Source organism: Eschrichtius robustus, chromosome X (assembly GCF_028021215.1).
Source record: "Eschrichtius robustus isolate mEscRob2 chromosome X, mEscRob2.pri, whole genome shotgun sequence".
Lineage (NCBI taxonomy): Eukaryota > Metazoa > Chordata > Mammalia > Artiodactyla > Eschrichtiidae > Eschrichtius > Eschrichtius robustus.
The window spans coordinates 59,838,077-59,862,357 of NC_090845.1; the positions used below are offsets into that span (position 1 = coordinate 59,838,077).

Genomic DNA, 24,281 nt, shown 5'->3' on the forward strand with positions numbered 1-24,281 from the left:
GTTAAAATAGAGTTCACAAAAAAATATAAATACTTAAGAATAAATCTAACAAAATATCTATAAGATCATTAGGAGGAAACTATAAAACTCTGATGAAAGAAATCAAAGAAGGTCTAAACAAATGGAGAGATAACCCATATTCATGAATAGTAAGACTTAATATTTTTAAGATGTCAGTTTGTCCCATCTATAGATTCAATGCAATTCCAATCAAAATTCAAGCAATTTGTTTTGTGGATATTGATAAACAGGTTCTGAAGTTCATAACCTACTTCAGCACTTACTACAAAGTTACAGTAATCAAGATAGTGTGGTATTGGCCCTTAACATTTTCCACAGAACTAGAACAAATAATCCTAAAGTTTATATGGACCCACAAAAGACCCAGAATTGCCAAAGCAATCCTGAGGAAAAAGAACAAAGCTGGAGGTATAAACCATCCAGACTTCAGACAACATTACAAACCTACAGTAATCAAAGCACCATGGTATCGGCACAAAAGCAGATATATAGATCAATGGAAAAGAACAGAGAGCCCAGAAATAAATCCACAGACATATGGTCAATTAATCTATGACAAAGGATGCAAGAATATACAATGGAGAAAATACAGTCTCTTCAACAAGTGGTGTTGGGAAAACTGGACAGCTATGTAAATCAATTAAATTAGAACACTCCCTGACACCATATACAAAAATAAACACAAAGTGGTTTAAAGACCTAAATATAAGACATGGCACCATAAAATTTCCAGATGAGAACACAGGCAAAACATTCTCGGACATGAATCATAGCGATATTTTCATAGATCAATCGCCCAAAGCAAAAGAAATAAAAGCAAAAATAAACAAATGGGATCTAATGAAACGTAAAAGTTTTTGCACAGCAAAGGAAACCATTGGCAAAATGAAAAGACAACCTACGGAATAGCAGAAAATATTTGCAAACAATGTGACCGACAAGGAGTTAACATCCAAATTATACAAACAGCTCATACAACTTAATACAAAAAAAAAAATTAAAAACTGAAGAAAAGACCTAAATAGACATTTCTCCAAAGACATACAGATGGCCAATAGTCACAAGAGGAGATGCTCAACATCACAAATTATTAGAGAAATGCAAATCAAAACCACAATGAGGTATCACCTCACACTGGTCAGAATGGCCATCATTAAAGTCTACAAATAATAAATGCTGGAGAGGATGTGGAGAAAAGGGAACACTCACACACTGTTGGTGGGAATGTAAATTGGTGCAGTCACCATGGAAAACAGTATGGAGGTTCCTTAAAAAACTAAAAATAGAGCTACCATAAGATCCAGCAATCACACTCCTGTGCATATATCCAGACAAAAATTAAGACTTTGATTTGAAAAGATACATGCACCCCAAGGTTCACAGCAGCACTATTTACAATAGCCAAGACATGAAAACAACCCAAGTGCACATCAACAGATGATGAAGATGTGATACATATATATATATATATATATATATACACACATATCAATATATATACACACACATAGATTTATATATAAACATACACATAATGGAATATTAATCAGCCATAAAAAAGAATGCAATATTGCCATTTGCAGCAACAGGGATGGACCTAGAGATTATCATACTAAGTGAATTAAGTCAGACAGAGAAAGACAAATATCATATGATATCACTTACATGTGGAAGCTAAAATATAAGACAAATAAATCTATATACAAAATAGAAACAGACTCACAGACATAGAAAATAAACTTACAGTTACCAAAGGGGAATGGGAGTGGAGGAGGGATAAATTAGGAATATAGGATTAACAGATACAAGCTACTATATATACAATAGATAAGCAACAAGGATTTATTGTATAGCACAGGGAGCTATATGCAGCATCTTGTAATACCTGATAATGGAAAATAATTTGAATATATATATATATATATATATACACACATGAATCACTTTACTGTTACACCTGAAACTAACAAAATATTTAAATCAACTATACTTCAATAATTTTTTAAATTTTGTAAAAAAAAAATTCTGTGATATTGCTGAACAAATAGACAAACAGATCAATGGAACAGAAAAGAGAGCCCAGATATAGATCCACACAAATATAGTCCATTGGTCTTTGCCAAAGAAGCAAAGGTAACTCAATGGAAAAAGGACAGCCTTTTCAGAAATGGTGATGAAACAACCAGACATCCTCATGAAAAAAAAAAAAAAGAATCCAGAGACAATCCTTACACTTTCTCAAAAATTAGCTCAAAAGGGGTCATAGACCTAAAGGAATAACATAGAATTATAAAACTCCTAGAAGATAACATACGAGAAAATCTAAATGACCTTTGGTTTGGTGCTGATTTTTTAGATACAACCCCAAAAGAACGATCTATGAAAGAAATGATAATCTGGACTTCATTAAAATTTAAAACTTCTGCTCCACAAAAGACATTGTTAAGAAAAAGAAAAGATAAGCCACAGACTGGAAAATTCTTTGCAAAGCACATTTCTTTCTTTTTTATTTATTTATTTATTTATTCTTTAATCAGTCATCAATTTTATACACATCACTGTATACATGTCAATCCCAATCGCCCAATTCAGCACACCACCATCTCCACCCCACTGCAGTTTTTCCCCCTTGGTGTCCATACGTTTGTTCTCTACATCTGTGTCTCAACTTCTGCCCTGCAACCCGGTTCATCTGGATCATTTTTCTAGGTTCCACATACATGCGTTAATATACGATATTTGTTTTTCTCTTTCTGACTTACTTCACTCTGTATGACAGTCTCTAGATCCATCCACGTCTCAACAAATGACTCAATTTCATTTCTTTTTATGGCTGAGTAATATTCCATTGTATATATGTACCACATCTTCTTTATCCATTCATCTGTCGATGGGCATTTACATTGCTTCCATGACCTGGCTATTGTAAATAGTGCTGCGATGAACATTGGGGTGCATGTGTCTTTTTGAATTATGGTTTTCTCTGGGTATATGCCCAGTAGTGGGACTGCTGGGTCAAATGGTAATTCTATTTTTAGTTTTTTGAGGAACCTCCATATTGCTCTCCATAGTGGCTGTATCAATTCACATTCCCACCAACAGTGCAAGAGGGTTCCCTTTTCTCCGCACCCTCTCCAGCATTTGTTGTTTGTTGATTTTCTGATGATGCCCATCCTAACTGGTGTGAGGTGATACCTCATTGTACTTTTGATTTGCATTTCTCTAACAATTAGTGATGTTGAGCATCTTTTCATGTGCTTCGTGGCCGTCTGTATGTCTTCTTTGGAGAAATGTCTATTTAGGTCTTCTGCCCATTTTTGGACTGGGTTGTTTGTTTCTTTGATATTGAGCTGAATGAGCTGTTTATATATTTTGGAGATTAACCCTTTGTCCGTTGATTCGCTTGCAAATATTTTCTCCCATTCTGAGGGTTGCCTTTTCATCTTGTTTATGGTTTCCTTTGCTGTGCAAAACCTTTGAAGTTTCATTAGGTCCCATTTGTTTATTTTTGATTTTATTTCCATTACTCTAGGAGGTGGATCAAAAAAGACCTTGTTGTGATTTATGTCAAAGAGTGTTCTTCCTATGTTTTCCTCTAAGAGTTTATAGTGTCCAGTCTTACATTTAGGTCTCTAATCCATTTTGAGTTTATTTTTGCGTATGGTGTTAGGGAGTATTCTAATTTCATTCTTTTACATGTAGCTGTCCAGTTTTCCCAGCACCACTTATTGAAGAGACTGTCTTTTCTCCATTGTATATCTTTGCCTCCTTTGTCACAGATTAGTTGACCATAGGTGCATGGGTTTATCTCTGGGCTTTCTATCCTGTTCCATTGATCTAAGTTTCTGTTTTTGTGCCAGTACCATATTGTCTTGATTACTGTAGCTTTGTAGTATAGTCTGAAGTCAGGGAGTCTGATTCCTCCAGCTCCGTTTTTTTCCCTCAGACTGCTTTGGCTATGCGGGGTCTTTTGTGTCTCCATACAAATTTTAAGATGATTTGTTCTAGTTCCGTAAAAAATGCCATTTGCAATTTGATAGGGATTGCATTGAATCTGTAGATTGCTTTGGGTAGTATAGTCATTTTCACAATATTGATTCTTCCAATCCAAGAACATGGTATATCTCTCCATCTGTTGGTATCATCTTTCATTTCTTTCATCAGTGTCTTATAGTTTTCTGCATCCAGGTCTTTTGTCTCCCTAGGTAGGTTTATTCCTAGGTATTTTATTCTTTTTGTTGCAAAGGTAAATGGGAGTGTTACCATAATTTCTCTTTCAGATTTTTCACCATTAGTGTATGGGAATGTAAGAGATTTCTGTGCATTAATTTTGTATCCTGCAACTTTACCAAATTCATTAATTAGCTCTAGTACTTTTCTGGTGGCAGTTTTAGGATTCTCTATGTATAGTATCATATCATCTGCAAACAGTGACAGTTTTATTCTTCTTTTCCAATTTGTATTTCTTTTCTTTCTTTATCTTCTCTGATTGCCGTGGCTAGCACTCTCAGAACTATGCTGAATAATAGTGGTGAGAGTGGACATCCTTGTCTTGTTCCTGATCTTAGAGGAAATGCTTTCAGTTTTTCACCATTGAGAATGATGTTTGAGGTGGGTGTCATATATGGCCTTCATTATGTTGAGGTAGGTTCCCTCTATGCCCACTTTCTGGAGAGTTTTTATCATAAATGGGTGTTCAATTTTGTCAAAAGCTTTTTCTGCATCTATTGAGATGATCATATGGTTTTTATTCTTCAATTTGTTAATATGGTGTATCACAATGATTGATTTGCATATATTGAAGAATCCTTGCATCCCTGGGATAAATCCCACTTGATCGTGATGTATGATCCTTTTCATGTGTTGTTGGATTCTGTTTGCTAGTATTTTGTTGAGGATTTTGGCATCTATATTCATCAGTGATATTGGTCTGTAATTTTCTTTTTTTGTAGTGTCTTTGTCTGGTTATGGTATCAGGGTGATGGTGGCCTCATAGAATGAGTTTGGGACTGTTCCTTCCTCTGCAATTCTTTGGAAGAGTTTGAGAAGGATGGGTGTTAGCTCTTCTCTAAATGTTTGCTAGAATTCACCTGTGAAGCCATCTGGTCCTGGACTTTTGTTTGTTGGAAGATTTTTAATCACAGTTTCAATTTCACTACTTGTGATTGGTCTGTTCATATTTTCTGTTTCTTCCTGGTTCAGTCTTGGAAGGTTATATCTTTCTAAGAATTTGCCATTTCTTCCAGGTTGTCCATTTTATTGGCATAAAGTTGCTTGTAGTAGTCTCTTAGGATGCTTTGTATTTCTGCGGTGTCTGTTGTAACTTCTCCTTTTTCATTTCTGATTTTATTGATTTGAGTCCTCTCCCTCTTTTTCTTGATGAGTCTGGCTAATGGCTTATCAATTTTGTTTATCTTCTCAAAGAACTAGCTTTTAGTTTTATTGACCTTTGCTACTGTTTTCTTTGTTTCTATTTCATTTATTTCCGCTCTGATCTTTATGATTTCTTTCCTTCTGCTAACTTTGGGTTTTGTTTGTTCTTCTTTCTCTAGTTCCTTTTGGTGTAAAGTTAGATTGTTTACTTGAGATTTTTCTTGTTTCTTTAGATAGTCTTGTCTAGCTATAAACTTCCCTCTTAGAACTGCTTTTGCTGCATCCCATAGGTTTTGGGTCGTCGTGTTTTCATTGTCATTTGTCTCTAGGTATTTTTTTATTTCCTCTTTGATTTCTTCAGTTATCTCTTGGTTATTTAGTAACGTGTTGTTTAGCCTCCATGTGTTTGTGTTTTTTACGTTTTTTTCCCTGTAATTCATTTCTAATCTCATAGCGTTGTGGTCAGAAAAGATGTTTGATATGATTTCAATTTTCTTAAATTTACTGAGGCTTGATTTGTGACCCAAGATGTGATCTAATCTGGAGAATGTTCTGTGTGCACTTGAGAAGAACGTGTAATCTGCTGTTTTTGGATGGAATGTCCTATAAATATCAATTAAATCTATCTGGTCTATTGTGTCATTTAAAACTTTTTTTTCCTTATTTATTTTCATTTTGGATGATCTGTCCATTGGTGTAAGGGAGGTGTTAAAGTCCCCCACTATTATTGTGTTACTGTCAATTTCCTCTTTTATAGCTGTTAGCAGTTACCTTATGTATTGAGGTGCTCCTATGTTGGGTGCATATATATTTATAATTGTTATAGCTTCTTCTTGGATTGATCCCTTGATCATTATGTAGTGTCCTTCCTTGTCTCTTGTAACATTCTTTATTTTAAAGCCTATTTTATCTGATATGAGTATAGCTACTCCAGCTTTCTTTTGATTTCCATTTGCATGGAATATCTTTTTCCATCCCCTCACTTTCAGTCTGTATGTGTCCCTAGGTCTAAAGTGGGTCTCTTGTAGACAGCATATATATGGGTCTTGTTTTTGTATCTATTCAGCAAGCCTGTGTCTTTTGGTTGGAGCATTTAATCCATTCACGTTTAAGGTAATTATCGATATGTATGTTCCTATGACCATTTTCTTAATTGTTTTGGGTTTGTTTTTGTAGGTCCTTTTCTTCTCTTGTGTTTCCCACTTAGAGAAGTTCCTTTAGCATTTGTTGTAGAGCTGGTTTGGTGGTGCTGAATTCTCTTAGCTTTTGCTTGTCTGTAAAGCTTTTGATTTCTCCATCAAATCTAAATGAGATCCTTGCTGGGTAGAGTAATCTTGGTTGTAGGTTCTTCCCTTTCATCACTTTAAGTATATCATGCCACTCCCTTCTGGCTTGCAGAGTTTCTGCTGAGAAATCAGCTGTTAACCTTATGGGAGTTCCCTTGCATGTTATTTGTCGTTTTTCCCTTGCTGCTTTCAATAATTTTTCTTTGTCTTTAATTTTTGCCAATTTGATTACTATGTGTCTCAGTGTGTTTCTCCTTGGGTTTATCCTGTATGGGACTCTCTGTGCTTCCTGGACTTCGGTGACTATTTCCTTTCCCATGATAGGGAAGTTTTCGACTATATTCTCTTCAAATATTTCCTCTGGTCCTTTCTCTCTCTCTTCTCCTTCTGGGACCCCTATAATGCGAATGTTGTTGCGTTTAATGTTGTCCCAGAGGTCTCTTAGGCTGTCTTCATTTCTTTTCATTCTTTTTTCTTTAGTCTGTTCCGCAGCAGTGAATTCCACCATTCTGTCTTCCGGGTCACTTATCCGTTCTTCTGCCTCAGTTATTCTGCTATTGATTCCTTCTAGTGTAGTTTTCATTTCAGTTATTGTATTGGTCATCTCCGTTTGTTTATTCTTTAATTCTTCTAGGTCTTTGCTAATCATTTCTTGCATCTTCTCAATCTTTGCCTCCGTTCTTATTCCGAGGCCCTGGATCATCTTCACTATCATTATTCTGCATTCTCTTTCTGGAAGGTTGCCTATCTCCACTTCATTTAGTTTTTTCTGGGGTTTTTTCTTGTTCCTTCATCTGGTATATAGCCCTCTGCCTTTTCATCTTGTCTATCTTTCTGTAAATGTGGTTTTTGTTCCACAGGCTGCAGGATTGTAGTTTTTCTTGCTTCTGCGGTCTGCCCTCTGGTGGTTGAGGCTATCTAAGAGGCTTGATGGGAGGCTCTGGTGCTGGGTAGAGCTGACTGTTGCTGTGGCCGCAAAGCACATTTCTGATAAAGGACTAGCATCCAAAATATACAAAGAAATCTTAAAACTGAACAATAAGAAAACAAACAAACCAATTAAAAACTAGGCAAAAGACCTGAACAGACACCTCACCAAAGATGATCTACAGGTGGCAAATAAGCATATGGAAAGATGTTCCAAATCAAATGTCATCAGGAAAACACAAATTACAACAGCAAAGATATACCATTACACATACATATTAAATTGGGTAAAATCCAAAACACAGCCAACATCAAATGCTGGTGAGCATGTGGAGCAACAATAACTCTCATTCAAGGCTGGTGAGAATGCAAAATGGCAGTCACTTTGGAAGAGAGTTTGGCAGTTTCTTACAAATCTAGAAATATCACACTATCTAGCAATTGGATTCCTTAGAAATTAATCAAAAGAGTTGAAAATTTACATCCACACAAAAATCTGCACACAAATGTGTATGGTAGGTTTTTCATAATTGCCAAAACTTGGGAGTAACCAAGATATCCTTCAATAGGTGTAGGGATGAACAAACCATGGTACATCCATATGATGGAATATATATTATAATATATGCGTATATATTATTCAATGGCAAAATGAAATGAGCTATCAAGCCATGAAAAGACATAGAGGAACTTTAAATGCATATTGCTAAGTCAAAGGAGCCAATCTGAAAAGGCTTTATACTGTATGACTCCAACTGTATGATATTCTAGAAGAGGCAAAACACAGTAAAAAGATCAGTGTTTGCCAGGGGTTTGGATGTCAGAGAAGGAAGGGGGAATCACAGGGGATTTTTAGGGCCATGAAAATATTCTTTATGATGAACCTTTGAAGGTGAATATATGTCATTAAGCATTTGTCAAAACCCATAAAATATTCATTAAAGAGTGAACCCTAATGTAACTATGGACTTAATAATATTGCGTTGATGTTGGTTCATTAACTGAAACAAATGTACCACACATGCAAGATAATAATAGAGGAAACTGTATGGGGAGGGGTGGGGGAAGAAAGGGAGTACAGTTTACCCTTGAACAGTGCAAAGGTCAAGGGCACTGACCCCCCCCACACACTGTGCAGTGAAAAGTCTGCATATAACTTTACAGTCAGTCTTTCAGTATCTGAGGTTCCACAACAATAGATTCAACTGAACTCAGATCATGTAGTACTGTAGTATTCGTTGAAAAGCACCCACATATAAGTGGACACACACAGTTCAAACCTGTGTTGTTCAAAGGGCAACTGTATATGAAATTTCTCTGCACTTTCCACTCAATTTTTCTGTAAAACGAACACTGCTCTAAATATTAAAGTCTATTAATATTAATAAATTAGACTTTAAATGTAAGGAAAAAAGTTTTCACATAGATTTAAATAAAGCAACCATATATCAAATATAAAGCCCACATTATTAATTCTAAAAGCACATAAACACATAAATAAATAGATAATTTAAGAACACTAAAGCCCACAATTTTTGTCAACATGTTCAACAGTCGAATTTAATGTCCTCTGAAATCTTATCTCACTGAAATGAATAGACTAATTTCCCTCTACCTAATGCTAAACTCTCAGGATGGGAACTTGAGATAGAATAACCAGACCAATTCCCTGTCTTTACAGTACCAAGGTAATGATGAGACAGAAACTGAAACAACATAGTGTCACTCCAACCAATGAGGACAAGAAAAATTCCCAAGATCAGAGATGATCTTGGTTCTAGGCCCAGTGTTAATGACCTACCATCATCATCCTCTCGTTTTCTACTTCGTTGAGCAATTCGGCAAATTCCTTGAAGGATTCGGCTGAAATGACAGAATAAAAGATAAACCAAATTAATCATGGTACTTAATAGGCAAGTGGGCAGAAATCTATGGGACAAGAGGTAGAGACCAGTGCCCCAAGACGATGTGGGCACTAGAGGAAGGTGTCAAATCTAAGGACAACAGAAGAAGGAGTTCAGTACCTGCTGCATATTTATTTCCTTTTTCTTCTTTTGTTTTTGTTCTTGTTTTTGTTTTGCTAATGCTCCTACCCCAATTTTTTTCCTCCAGTTGTACTGAGATATAATCAACATATAACACTGTATAAGTTTAAGGTGACTTTGGAAAACGCTAACAAAAAAATAAATGAGCATAAGATTTTTAAAAAGTTAAACATAGAGTTACCACATGATTCAGCAATTCCATGCCTAGGTATATTCCTTAAAGAACTGAAAACATATCCACACAAACAATTATATACAAATGTTGTTGACTGCATTATTCGTAATAGCCAGTAAATGGAAAGAATGAAAGTGTTCTTCAATCGCTGAATGGTTAAACAGTTGTGATACAGCTATACAATAGAACAATGTGTGGCAATGAAAAGAAACAAAGGATTGATACTCAGTACAACACAGAATAACTTTGAAAACATTATGCTCAGTGAAAGAAGCCAGTCACAAAAAGCCACATATTGTATGATTTTGTTTAAATGAAATGTCTAGACTAGGCAAATCCAGAGAGACAAGAAGCAAATCAGTGGTTCACTGAATGTAGGGGGAAGGTGGGAATGGGGATTGATGCTAATGGGTTTGTGGTTTCTTTTGGGGGTGTGAAAATGATCTGGAATTGTATTGTAGCAATGCTTGCACAACTCTGTGAATATACTAAAAGCCACTGAGTTGCACACTTTTAAATGGTGCATTTTATGTGTAAATAATATCTCAATTTATAAAATAATGTAATCATTTAGCCAAAGCTCACTGAGAGGCATCCTTAGTATTGTTGAATTTTGAATTTTTTTTCCTCATGAATAATGAAGCCTGATTCATTTTAAAAGCCTAGATTCCGGTAGTAGCAGCTCCTCCCATCTCTGTTTGATCATCTATTCAGATGTTATTTAGTAACTTATTCTTTGGTTACCTCCACCTGGAGGTGTGGGCAGTGTGAGAGTGGCAAGACCTTAGCTCTGGCAGCAAGATGGATCTGAATTTGAAACCTAGTTCTGCCATTTATTTTCTGTGTGACCTTGAACACGTTGCTTAGCCTCTTCTGAGCCTTAGTTTTCTCCTATTCAAATTAGGGATAATTACATGTTCCTAACAAATTTATTGTGAGGATTAAACCCTGAGTCAAAAGGCTTGACACAATTATATTTCACGAAGTCAAACTTTTCCTTTAAATGTTCCTATATTATATGCACTTGTGACATTTCCTTTAGAGGCAAACTGATCTTCCCCGGAAAAGTGCCAGAATAACAAAAATATACCTCTGACTCCTTTTGTAGTATAAAGTATTTAGAGACAGGAGATCAGTGAATATTTTCATCTTTTCCTATTTACTCTTTCTGATTAGGGTATTTTTCTTCTTTATGCTGAGTTTGAGCTTTTAATTTGCCGTGTTTGCAACAGTGACTTTCCTGAGTGTGTGCAGCAACTTAACCCTCAGAAGAAGGAAATGCCATTGTCTAATGCCCTGTATTGATCGTGAACTTAGCTTCCTTGGTACTAGGAATGCTGGATTAGTTGTCTAGCTCTCTTAGGAAGAAAAACCTATTTTTGATTTAAAATATTAATATGAATGCATTTGTTTTTCTAGGCTTTCAATACCTTCTCTTTAATTCATATACCATTTGAGAATATACTTCCTATTTGTGGTAAAATGTTAAGGACTTCAAAATAGTAGTTATTAGAGTTTGAAGGGATACAAAAGAATATTTAGCTTATCTATATATGTATAAATTGAAGTCCAAGGAGGAAGAAGTGACTTGTCCAGCCACCTTTCCAGTAAGTGGCAGAACTGACACTAGAAGAACAGAAATTTGCGATGGGGGAGAAGGGATAATGTTTATTATCTACTATGTGTTGGCACTCTACATTTACCTTCTTAAAGATTTAGTCCTTACAACAACACTCTCAGGTATATCATCATGCCTACCTGACAAGTTAGGCAACTGAAGCCCAAAGGGGTCAAGTCACTCATCAAATATCACATAGCAGGAAGATGATAGAATGAGGCTAAAAATCCGGGTCTTTCTCTCTCTAAAAGTCATACTCCTTATATTTCTCTATCCTGTCCCCTAAACTAGAATCCTCCTCACCTCTTAGCACATCTATTGTTCTTTCTAACATACCACATGCCTTTCGTATCTACAGTCCCACAAAAGCCCTTCAGGAAGCCAAGGAGAAACAAAACCAGAATGCAGGGAGATGATTTTAGGATTAATATGAAGGAAAAGGTTTTAATGGATACTGAAAGTGAGAAATGGCCTGCCTCAGGAGAGAGTGCACCCCTGTCATTTAGGGTGACTAACAGTCCTGGGCAAACAGGTACTGGAGGTTTTCCTGGAATGTGGGTTGTTCAGTTTTATAACTGTGATAGCCCTGGGCACACCTAGACAAGTTGGTTACCACTATTGTCACTAGAGGTGTGTGAGTGAGCAGGATGGCTGCTAATGGTGGCTGTTGCATGAAGAGTTGTTTACGACCATCTGAGTCCCCTCTGTTACTATGGACCAATATATATATATTGTTGTTTTTGTTTTTGGACCTATTGTCCAAATCCTGATAAAATTGGGTCAAGGAACTGCTAGTGAAATATAATAAGAAAAGGACAAAAGTCAATAATTTTTTTTAAATATTTAAAGTTAAAAAATTAAAAATTTAAAAAAGTAATAACAAGAGACTAGCTGGGGTTTACTGCTCTCTGTACTACAAAAACATAGTTTTGTTGTTGTCATTTTCTTTGTTCAACCATTTTTTTTTGTTCAATATAAGAACACACTCTCAGGTAATTAAGCTTTATTTCCTAACTCAACCTCTGGGTGTGCACTTCAACAATTGTATTGTGTCACAACAACTAGACTTTTTGACACTTAGCAGGTGAATCTGGGTTTAATTGTTATGAGGAGGGATGAAGCACTGTTATTTAAGTTCCCTACATTATTCTAACGTGTAGCCAGGGTTGAGTATGTCTGCCTTACATTCAAGAAGGAACAAAACTAACATTTTTTAAAAGGCTTTTCTGTGTGCCTGGAGCTGTGCATGTATTATCTTATTTAATCATGAAACAATCCTGTGAAATAGGAATTATTATTTATAGGTAAGGAAAGTGGGACTCAGAGAATTTGAGTAACTTGCCAAAGGTCACAGAGCTAGTAAGTCATATGTGCTTTTTTATTCAAACACAGTGCTTCTAACACAAGGAAAATGACACTTAACACTTTATAAAATCTGCTAGAAACTAATTTTTTCATTCTATATCCATAACCACTCTGAAGTAACAATTAGTAATATCCTCATTTTATGGGTGAGGAAATTGAGGCATTAAATGGATAAATTGAGAGAAATTTGTCTAGGTTGGTGAGTAGTGTGGAGTAGGGAACCAAACTCAGTTCCCAGGATTCTTGCACCATTTTTCTTTACAAAGCACATCCATTACACCTCCCCCAATCTTTGCTTGTCTATGAAATGAGAGAAATCCTAGCTACTCCTAAGGGTGGCTGTGAGGATTAAATGAAATATCAGATATGAAAGAGCTCTCAGAAAACTACAGGCCAATATCCCTGATGTATATAGATGCAAAAATTCTCAAAAAAAAAATACTAGTAAGCAGAATTCAGCAGTACATTAAATGCACAATACACCATGATCAAGTGGGATTCATCTCTGGGATGCTAGAGTAGTTTTACATATGAATATCAATAAAACTGATATATCACATTAATAGAATGAAAGACAAAAATTATGTTCATCTCAATAGGTACAGAAAAAGAATTTGACAAAATACAACATCTGTTTGTCATTAAAAACTCTCAATAAGTTAGGTACAGAAGGAACATACCTCAACATAATAAAGGCCATGTATGGCATGCCCACTGCTAACATCATACTCCATCGTGAAAGTCTGAAACTTTTCTTCTAGGATGAGGAACAAGATAAGGGTGCCCACTCTCACTACTCCAATTAAACACAGTCTGAAAGTCCTAGCCAGAGCAATCAGGCAAGGAAAAGAAATAAATGGCATCAGAATTGGAAAGGAGGAAGTTAAGTTGTCTTTATTTGCAGATGACATGATTTTATATATAGAAAATCCTAAAGATTCCACCAAAAAACTGTTAGATATAATCAACAAATCCAGTAAAGTTACTGGATAGAAACCAACACACAAAATTCAGAAGAATTTCTATACACTAACAACGAGTTATCTGAAAAAGAAATAAAGAAAATGATCCCATTTACAATAATATCAAACAATAAAATACGAAGGAATAAATTTAACCAAGAAAGTAAAAAATCTCTACACTGAAAACTAAAAGAAACTGCAAAAAAAAAAAGAAAAAGACACAAATAAATGGAAGGACATCCTGTGTTCAGGGATTGGAAAAATTAATATTGTTAAAATGACAATACTACCTAGAGACATCTATAGACTCAATGTAATCCCTATCAAGATCCCACTGGCATTTTTTTACAGCAGTAGAAAAATCAGTTCTAAAATTTGTGTGGCACCACGAAAGACCACAAATAGCCAAAGTAATCCTGAGAAAGAGGAACGAAGCTGAAGACATCACACTTCCTGATTTCAAACTATATTTTAAATCTATAGTAATAAAAACAACACGGCATTAAAAACAGACACCTATGGGACAAATTTGAGAGCCCATAAATAAACCCACGCCAACACTGGACAAGAGAGCCAAGAATACTCAATGGAGAAAAGACAGTTTCTCCAATAAATGATGATGGGAAAATTGGATATTCACATGTAAAAGAATGAAACTAGACCTTATCTTACACCACTCACAAAATTTAATCTGTAATGGATTAAATATCTAAATGTGAGACTGAAGCCACAAATCTCCTAGAAGAAAATATAGGGGAAAAACTTCTCAACATTGGTCTTGGCAATGAGTTTTTGGATGTGACACTTAAAACACAAACAACAAAATTAAAAAATTCACAAGTGAGACTACATCAAACTAAAAAGCTTCTGCACAACAAAAGAAATGACTAACGAAATGAAAAGGCAACCTGTGGAATGGGAGGTAACATCTGCAAATCCTATATCTAATAAGGGAGTAATATCCAGGATATATAAAGAATTCATCGACTCAATACCAAAAACAAACAAATAATTCAATTAACAATGTATGAAGGAGCTGAATAGACATTTTCCCAAAGAAGATATTGAAACAGCCAACAGGCATATGAAAAGATGCTTGGAGTCACTAATCATTAGGAAAAAGCAAATCAAAACCATGATGAGATATCAACTCATGCTTCTTAGAATGACTAGCATTAAAACAATAAAAGATATAAAGATTGGAGACAAGATGGCAGAGTAGAAGGACTTGAGCTTACTTCCTCTCATGAAAACACCAAAATCACAACTAACTGCTGAACAACAAGAGAAAAAGACTGGAACTTACCAAAAAAGATATTCTACACATAAAGACAAAGAAGAAACCACGAGATGGTAGAAAGGGCACACTCACTATACAATCAAATCCCATACCAACTGGGTGGGCAACCGACAAACTGGAAAATAAATATACAGCAGAGGTTCTCCCACAAGAGTGAGAGTTTGGAGCCCCACATCAGTCTCCCAAGTCTGGGGGTCAGGCATCAGGAAGAGAGCCACCAGAGCATTTATTTGAAGGCCAGTAGAGCTGAATCACAGGAACACCACAGGACTGGGTGAAACAGAAACTCCACGCTTGGAGGGCACACACAAGGTCTTGTGTGCACAGGGACCCAGGAAAAAAGCAGTGACTTCGTAGGAGCCTGGGCCAGACCTACCAGCTAGTCTTGGAGGGTTTCCTGGGGAGCTTGGGGGTGGCTGTGGGGGAAAAGGACACTGGTGGTGGAAGTACCAGGGAGTACTCATTGGAGTGAGCTCTCCTGGGGAGGCCAGAATTTTGTCAGCAAGACCTGATCCTACCAAACATGCTGTAGGCTCCAGTGCTGAGATGCATCAGGCCAAAGAACCAGCAGGGTAGGAACACAGCCCCACCCATCAGCAGACAGGCTGCATTAGGTCTTCCTGAGCCCACAGCAGCATCTAAACACACCCCATTACATGGCCCTGCTCACCAAAGGGACAAGACCCAGCTCTACCAACCAGTGGACAGGAACAAGTTCCCCCCCACCATTATAGGGGTCCCATAAGGAGAAGAGAGAGAGAAAAGGCCTGAGAAAATAATTGAAGAGATAATAGCTGAAAACGTCAATAACATGGGAAAGGAAATAGTCACCCAAGTTCAGGTAGCACAGAGAGTCCCAGGCAGGATTAACCCAAGGAGGAACATGCTGAGACACATAGGAATCAAACTGAAAAAACTTAATGGAAGTGTGAAAATATTAAAAGAAACAAGGGAAAGGTAACAAATAACATACAAGGGATTTCCCCATAAGGTTATCAGCTGATTTTTAGCAGAAAATTTGCAGGCCAGGAGGGATGGAAGGCTCTCATTCAGATTTTACAGAGAAATCAAAAATTTACAGAGAAACAAAAGCTAACGCAATTCAGCACCACTACACTATCTTTAAAACAAATGCTAAAGGAACTTCTCGAGGCAGAAAAGAAAAGGCCAAACTAGAAAGAAGAAAATTATTAATGGGAAAGTTTACAGGTAAAGGCAAACATACAGTAAAGGTAGCAAATCATCCACACACAAATAAGATATCAAAACCAGCGATCATGAGGAGAGTACAAATGCAGGACACTGGAAATGAATTTGAAATTAAGAGACCAACAACATTAAAAAATCCAGTATATATATATAGACTGCAATACCAAAACCTAATGGTAACAACAAAACAAAATTCTATAATAGGGATGGAGAGGAGAAGATGGTGGAAGAGTACGACGCAGAGATCACCTTCCTCCCCAAAGATACATCAGAAATACATCCACACGTGGAACTGCTCCTATAGAACACCCACTGAACGCTGGCAGAAGACGTCAGACCTCTTAAAAGGCAAGAAACTCCCCACGTACCTGGGTAGGGCAAAAGAAAAAAGAAACAACAGAGACAAAAGAATAGGGATGGGACATGCACCAGTGGGAGGGCGCTGTGAAGGAGGAAAGGTTTCCACACACTAAGAAGTCCCTTCACAGGCAGAGATTGCAGGTGGCAGAGGGGGGGAGCTTTGCAGCCACGGAGGAGAGCACAGCCACAAGGGTGCGGAGGGCAAAATGGAGAGATTCCCACACAGAGGATCAGCGCAGACCAGCACTCACCAGCCCGAGAGGCTTGTCTGCTCTCCTGCCGGGGCGGGCAGGGGCTGGGAGCTGAGGCTCGGGCTTCAGTCGGATTGCAGGGAGAGGACTGAGGTTGGCTGTGTGAACACAGCCTGAAGGGGTTAGTGCGCCACAGCTGGCCGGGAGGGAGTCCGGGAAAAAGTCTGGAGCTGCTGAAGAGGCAAGAGACTTTTTCTTGCTTCTTTGTTTCCTGGTGTGCGAGGACAGGGGATTCAGAGTGCCACCTAAACGAGCCCCAGATACGGGCGCGAGCCGCAGCTATCAGCATGCACCCCAGAGACGGGCATGAGACGCTAAAGCTGCTGCTGCCGCCACCAATAAGGCTGTGTGCAAGCACAGGTCACTCTCCACACCGCCCCTACCGGGAGCCTGTGCAGTCCGCCACTGCCAGGGTCCCTTGATCCAGGGACAACTTCCCCAGGACAACGCATGGCATGCCTCAGGCTGCTGCAACGTCACGCCGGCCTCTGCCGCTGCAGGCTCGCACCGCATCCGTACCCCTCCCTCCCCCCGGCCTCAGTGAGCCAGAGCTCCCGAAGCAGCTGCTCCTTTAACCCCGTCCTGTGTGAGCGAAGAACAGACACCCTCAGGTGACCTACACGCAGAGGCGGGTCCAAATCCAAAGCTGAACCGCGGGAGCTGTGCGAACAAAGAAGAGGAAGGGAAATTTCTCCCAGCAGCCTCAGAAGCAGAGGATTAAAGCTCCACAACCAACTTGATGTACCCTGTATTTGTGGAATACCTGAACAAAAAACGAATCATCACAAACTGAGGAGGTGGACTTTGGGAGCAAGATATATTATTTTTTACCCTTTTCCTCTTTTTGTGAGTGTGTATGTATATGCTTCTGTGTGAGATTTTGTCTGTATAGCTTTGCTTTCACCATTTGTCCTAGGGTTCTGTCCATCCATTTTTGTTTTTTGTTTTTTGTTTTTACTTAAAAAAAATTTTTTTCCTATACTTATTTTTTATTTTAATAAGTTTATTTTATTTTATCTTACTTTATTTTATTTTATTTTACTTTACCCTATTTCTTTCTTTCTTTCTATTTTTTCTACCTTTTATTCTGAGCCGTGTAGATGAAAGGCTCTTGGTGCTCCAGCCAGGAGTCAATGCTTTGCCTCTGAGGTGGGAGAGCCAACTTCAGGACACTGGTCCACAAGAGAACTCCCAGCTCCACATAATATCAAATAGCGAAAATCTCCCAGAGATCTCCATCTCAATGCCAAGACCCACCTTCACTCAACGAACAGCAAGCTACAGTGCTGGATACCCTAAGCAAAACAACTAGCAAGACAGGAACACAGCCCCATCCATTAGCAGAGAGGCTGCCTAAAATCATAATAAGGCCACAGACACCCCAAAACACACCCCAGACGTGGACCTGCCCACCAGAAAGACAAGATCCAGCCTCATCCACCACAACACAGGCACTAGTCCCCTCCACCAGGAAGCCTACACAACCCACTGAACCAACCAAAGCCACTGGGGACAGACACCAAAAACAACAGGAACTACGAACCTGCAGCCTGTGAAACGGAGATCCCAATCACAGTAAGATAAGGAAAAAGGGAAGACAGAAAAACACACAGCAGATGAAGGAGCAGGCTAAAAACACACCAGACCTAACAAATTAAGAGGAAATAGGCAGTCTAACTGAAAAAGAATTCAGAATAATGATAGTAAAGATGATCCAAAATCTTGGAAATAGAATAGACAAAATGCAAGAAACATTTAACAAAGACCTAGAAGAACTAAAACGGAACCAAGCACCGATGAAAAACACAATAAATGAAAATAAAAATACTCTAGAAGGGATCAATAGCAGAATAACTGAGGCAGAAGAACGGAGAAGTGACTGGGAAAATAAAATACTGTAAATAACTACTGCAGAGCAGAATAAAGAAAACAGAATGAAAAGAACTGAGGACAGTCTCAAAGACCACTGGGACAACATTAAATGCACCAACAATCGAATTATAGGGGTCCCAGAAGAAGAAGAGAAAAAGAAAGAGACTGAGAAAATATTTGAAGACATTATAGTTGAAAACTTCCCTAATATGGGAAAGGAAATAGTTAATCAAGTCCTGGAAGCACAGAGAGTCCCATACATGATAAATCCAAGGAGAAACACGCCAAGACACATATTAATCAAACTATCAAAAATTAAATGTAAAGAAACCATATTAAAAGCAGCAAGAGAAAAACAACAAATAACACACAAGGAAATCCCCATAAGGTTAACAGCTGATTTTTCAGCAGAAACTCTGCAAGCCAGAAGGGAGTGGCAGGACATATTAAAAGTGATGAAGGAGAAAAACCTACAACCAAGATTACTCTACCCAGCAAGGATCTCATTCAGATTTGATGGAGAAATTAAAAGCTTTACAGACAAGCAAAAGCTAAGAGAATTCAGCACCACCAAACCAGCTGTACAACAAATGCTAAAGGAACTTCTCTAGGCAAGAAACACAAGAGAAGGAAAACACCTACAATAACAAACCTAAAACATTTAAGAAAATGGGAATAGGAACATACATATCGATAATTACCTTAAATGTAAATGGATTAAATGCTCCCACCAAAAGACACAGACTGGCCAAATGGATACAAAAACAAGACCCGTATATATGCTGTCTACAAGAGACCCACTTCAGACTTAGGGACACATACAGACTGAAAGAGAGGGGATGGAAAAAGATATTCCATGCAAATGGAAATCAAAAGAAAGCTGGAGGAGCAATTCTCATATCAGACAAAATAGACTTTAAAATAAAGACTATTACAAGAGACAAAGAAGGACACTACATAATAATCAAGGGATCGATCCAAAAAGAAGATAAAACAATTGTAAATACTTATGCACCCAAAATAGGAGCACCTCGATACATAAGGAAAATACTAACAGCCATAAAAGGGGAAATCGACAGTAACACAATCATAGTAGGGGACTTTAACACCCCACTTTCACCAATGGACAGATCATCCAAAATGAAAATAAGAAAACACAAGCTTTAAATGATACATTAAACAAGATGGACTTAATTGATATTTATAGGACATTCCACCCAAAAACAACAGAATACACCTTTTTCTCAAGTGCTCATGGAACATTCTCCAGGATAGATCATATCTTGGGTCACAAATCAAGCCTTGGTAAATTTAAGAAAATTGAAATCGTATCAAGTATCTTTTCCGACAACAACGCAATGAGACTAGATATCAGTTACAGGAAAAGATTTGTAAAAAATACAAACACATGGAGGCTAAACAATACACTATTAGTAACAAAGTGAGCACTGAAGAAATCAAAGGGGAAATCAAAAAAATACCTAGAAACAAATGACAATGGAGACACGACAACCCAAAACCTATGGGATACAGCAAAAGCAGTTCTAAGAGGGAAATTTATAGCAATACAAGCCTACCTCAAGAAACAGGAAACATCTGAAATAAACAACCTAACCTTGCGCCTAAAGCAATTAGAGAAAGAAGAACAAAAAAGCCCACAAGTTAGCAAAAGGAAACAAATCATAAAGATCAGATCTGAAAGAAATGAATGAAAAAATAGCAAAGATCAATAAAACTAAAAGCTGGTTCTTTGAGAAGAAAAAAAAAATTGATAAACCATTAGCCAGACTCATCAAGAAAAAAAGGGGGAAGTCTCAAATCAATAGAATTACAAATGAAAAAGGAGAAGTAACAACTGACACTGAAGAAATACAAAAGATCATGAGAGATTACTACAAGCAACTCTATGCCAAAAAAATGGACAACCTGGAAGAAATGGACAGATTCTTAGAAATGCACAACCTGCCGAGACTGAACCAGGAAGAAATAGAAAATATGAACAGACCAATCACAAGCACTGAAATTGAAACTGTAATTAAAAATCTTCCAACAAACAAAAGCCCAGGACCAAATGGCTTCACAGGCGAATTCTATCAAACATTTAGAGAAGAGCTAACACCTAACCTTCTCAAACTCTTCCAAAATATTGCAGAGCGAGGAACACTCCCAAACTCATTCTACGAGGCCACCATCACCCTGATACCAAAACCAGACAAAGATGTCACAAAGAAAGAAAACTACAGGCCAATATCACTGATAAACAGAGATGCAAAAGTCCTCAACAAAATACTAGCAAACAGAATCCAACAGCACATTTAAAGGATCATACACCATGGTCAAGTGCGGTGTATTCCAGGAATGGAAGGATTCTTCAATATACGCAAATCAATCAACGTGATATATCATATTAACAAATTGAAGGAGAAAAACCATATGATCATCTCAATAGATGCAGAGAAAGCTTTTGACAAAATTCACCACCCATTTATGATAAAACCCCTGCAGAAAGTAGACATAGAGGGAACTTTCCTCAACATAATAAAGGCCATATATGACAAACCCACAGCCAACACTGTCCTCAATGGTGAAAAACTGAAACCATTTCCACTAAGATCAGGAACAAGACAAGGTTGCCCACTCTCACCACTATTATTCAACGTAGTTTTGGAAGTGTTAGCCACAGCAATCAGAGAAGAAAAAAAATAAAAGGAATCCAAATCGGAAAAGAAGAAATAAAGCTGTCACTGTTTGCAGATGACATGATACTATACATAGACAATCCTCAAGATGCTACCAGAAAACTCCTAGAGCTAATCAATGAATTTGGTAAAGTAGCAGGATACAAAATTAATGCACAGAAATCTCTTGCATTTCTATACACTAATGACGAAAAATCTGAAAGTGAATTAAGTAAACACTCCCGTTTACCATTGCAACAAAAAGAATAAAATATCTAGAAATAAACCTACCTAAGGAGACAAAAGACCTGTATGCAGAAAACTATAAGACATTGATGAAAGAAATTAAAGATGATACAAATAGATGGAGAGATATACCATGTTCCTGGATTGGAAGAATCAACATTATGAAAATGACTCTACTACCCAAAGCAATCTCCAGATTCAATGCAATCCCTATCAAACTACCACTGGCATTTTCCACAGAACTAGAACAAAAAATTTCACAATTTGTATGGAAACACAAAAGACCCCGAATAGCCAAAGCAATCTTGAGAACGAAAAATGGAGCTGGAGGAATCAGGCTCCCTGACTTCAGACTATATTACAAAGCTATAGTAATCAAGACAGTTTGACACTGGCACAGACACAGAAATATAGATCAATGGAACAGGATAGAAAGCCCAGAGATAAACCCACGCACATATGGTCACCTTATCTTTGATAAAGGAGGCAAGCATATACAGTGGAGAAAAGACAGCCTCTTTGGTGCTGGGAAAATTGGACAGATACATGTAAAAGTATGCAATTAGAACACTCCCTGACACCATACACTAAAATAAACTCAAAATGGATTAAAGACCTAAGTGTAAGGCCTGACACTGTCAAAATCTTAGAGGAAAACATAGGCAGAACACTCTATGACATACATCACAGCAAGATCCTTTTTGACCCACCTCCTCGAGAAATGGAAATAAAAACAAAAATTTAAAAAACGGGACCTAATGTAACTTAAAATCTTTTGCACAGCAAAGGAAACCATAAACAAGACCAAAAGACAACCCTCAGAATGGGAGAAAATATTTGCAAATGAAGCAACTGACAAAGGATTAATCTCTAAAATTTACAAGCAGCACATGCAGCTCAATAACAAATAAACAAACAACCCAATCCAAGAATGGGCAGAAGACCTAAATAGACATTTCTCCAAAAAAGATATACAGATTGCCAACAAACACATGAAAGAATGGTCAACATCGTTAATCATTAGAGAAATGCAAATCAAAACTACAGTGAGATATCATCTCACACCAGTCAGAATGGCCATCATCAAAAAATCTAGAAACAATAAATGCTGGAGAGGGTGTGGAGAAAAGGGAACACTCTTGCACTGTTGGTGGGAATGTAAATTGATACAGCCACTATGGAGAACAGTATGGAGGTTCTTGAAAAAACTACAAATAGAACTACCATACGACCCAGCAATCCCACTACTGGGCATAGACCCTGAGAAAACCATAGTTCAAAAAGAGTCATGTACCAAAATGTTCATTGCAGCTCTATTTACAATAGCCAGGACATGGAAGCAACCTAAATGTCCATCGACAGATGAATGGATAAAGAAGATGTGGCACATATATACAACGGAGTATTACTCAGCCATAAAAAGAAATGAAATGGAGGTATTTGTAATGAGGTGGATGGAGTTCGAGTCTGTCATACAGAGTGAAGTAAGTCAGAAAGAGAAAAACAAATACAGTATGCTAACACATATATATGGAATCTAAGGGAAAAAAAAAAAAGGTCATGAAGAACCTAGTGCCAAGACAGGAAAAAAGACACAGACCTACTAGAGAATGAACTTGAGGATATGGGGAGGGGGAGGGGTAAGATGTGACAGGGTGAGTGAGTGGCATAGACATATATACGCTACCAAATGTAAAATAGATAGCTAGTGGGAAGCAACCGCATAGCACAGGGAGATCAGCTCGGTGCTTTGTGATCACCTAGAGGGGTGGGATGGGGAGGGTGGCAGGGAGGGAGATGCAAGAGGGAAGAGATATGGGAACATATGTATATGTATAACTGACTCACTTTGTTATAAAGCAGAAACTAACACACCATTGTAAAGCAATTATACTCCAATAAAGACGTTTTAAAAAATTAAAAAAATTAAAAAAAAATTAAAAAAAAAAGAGTCATGTACCACAATGTTCATTGCAGCTCTATTTACAATAGCCAAGACACGAAAGCAACCTAAGTGTCCATCATCGGATGCATGGATAAAGAAGATGTGGCACATATATACAATGGAATATTACTCAGCCATAAAAAGAAACGAAATGGAGTTATTTGTAGTGAGGTGGTTGCAGTTAGAATCTGTCATACAGAGTGAAGTAAGTCAGAAAGAGAAAAATAAATACAGTATGCTAACACATATATATGGAATCCATGGGGGAAAAAAAGGGTCATGAAGAACCTAGTGGCAAGACAGGAGTAAAGACACAGAACTACTGGAGAATGGAGTTGAGGATATAGGGAGGGGGAAGGGTAAGCTGTGACAAAGTGAGAGATTGGCATGGACATATATACAGTACCAAACGTAAAATAGATAGCTAGTGGGAAGCAACCGCATAGCACAGGGAGATCAGCTCTGTGCTTTGTGACCACCTAGAGGGGTGGGAGAGGGAGGGTGGGAGGCAGGGAGATGCAAGAGGGAAGAGATATGGGAACATATTGTATGTGTATAACTGATTTACTTTGTTATAAAGTAGAAATTAACACACCATCGTAAAGCAATTATACTCCAATAAAGATGTTTAAAAAAAAAACAAAGGAT

At 37.5% G+C, this 24,281-nt stretch overlaps 1 protein-coding gene across 2 annotated transcripts in view; it reads right to left on the bottom strand.

Moving 5' to 3' along the window:
• OPHN1 (oligophrenin 1) overlaps nucleotides 1-24,281 on the bottom strand; it is a 611,104-nt gene that overhangs the window by 375,612 nt on the left and 211,211 nt on the right. For both annotated transcript variants that reach the window (XM_068533583.1, XM_068533582.1), the window contains exon 4: nucleotides 9,409-9,470. In XM_068533583.1, coding sequence (XP_068389684.1) covers nucleotides 9,409-9,470 — 62 coding nt within the window. The remainder of the gene's footprint in view (nucleotides 1-9,408; nucleotides 9,471-24,281) is intronic.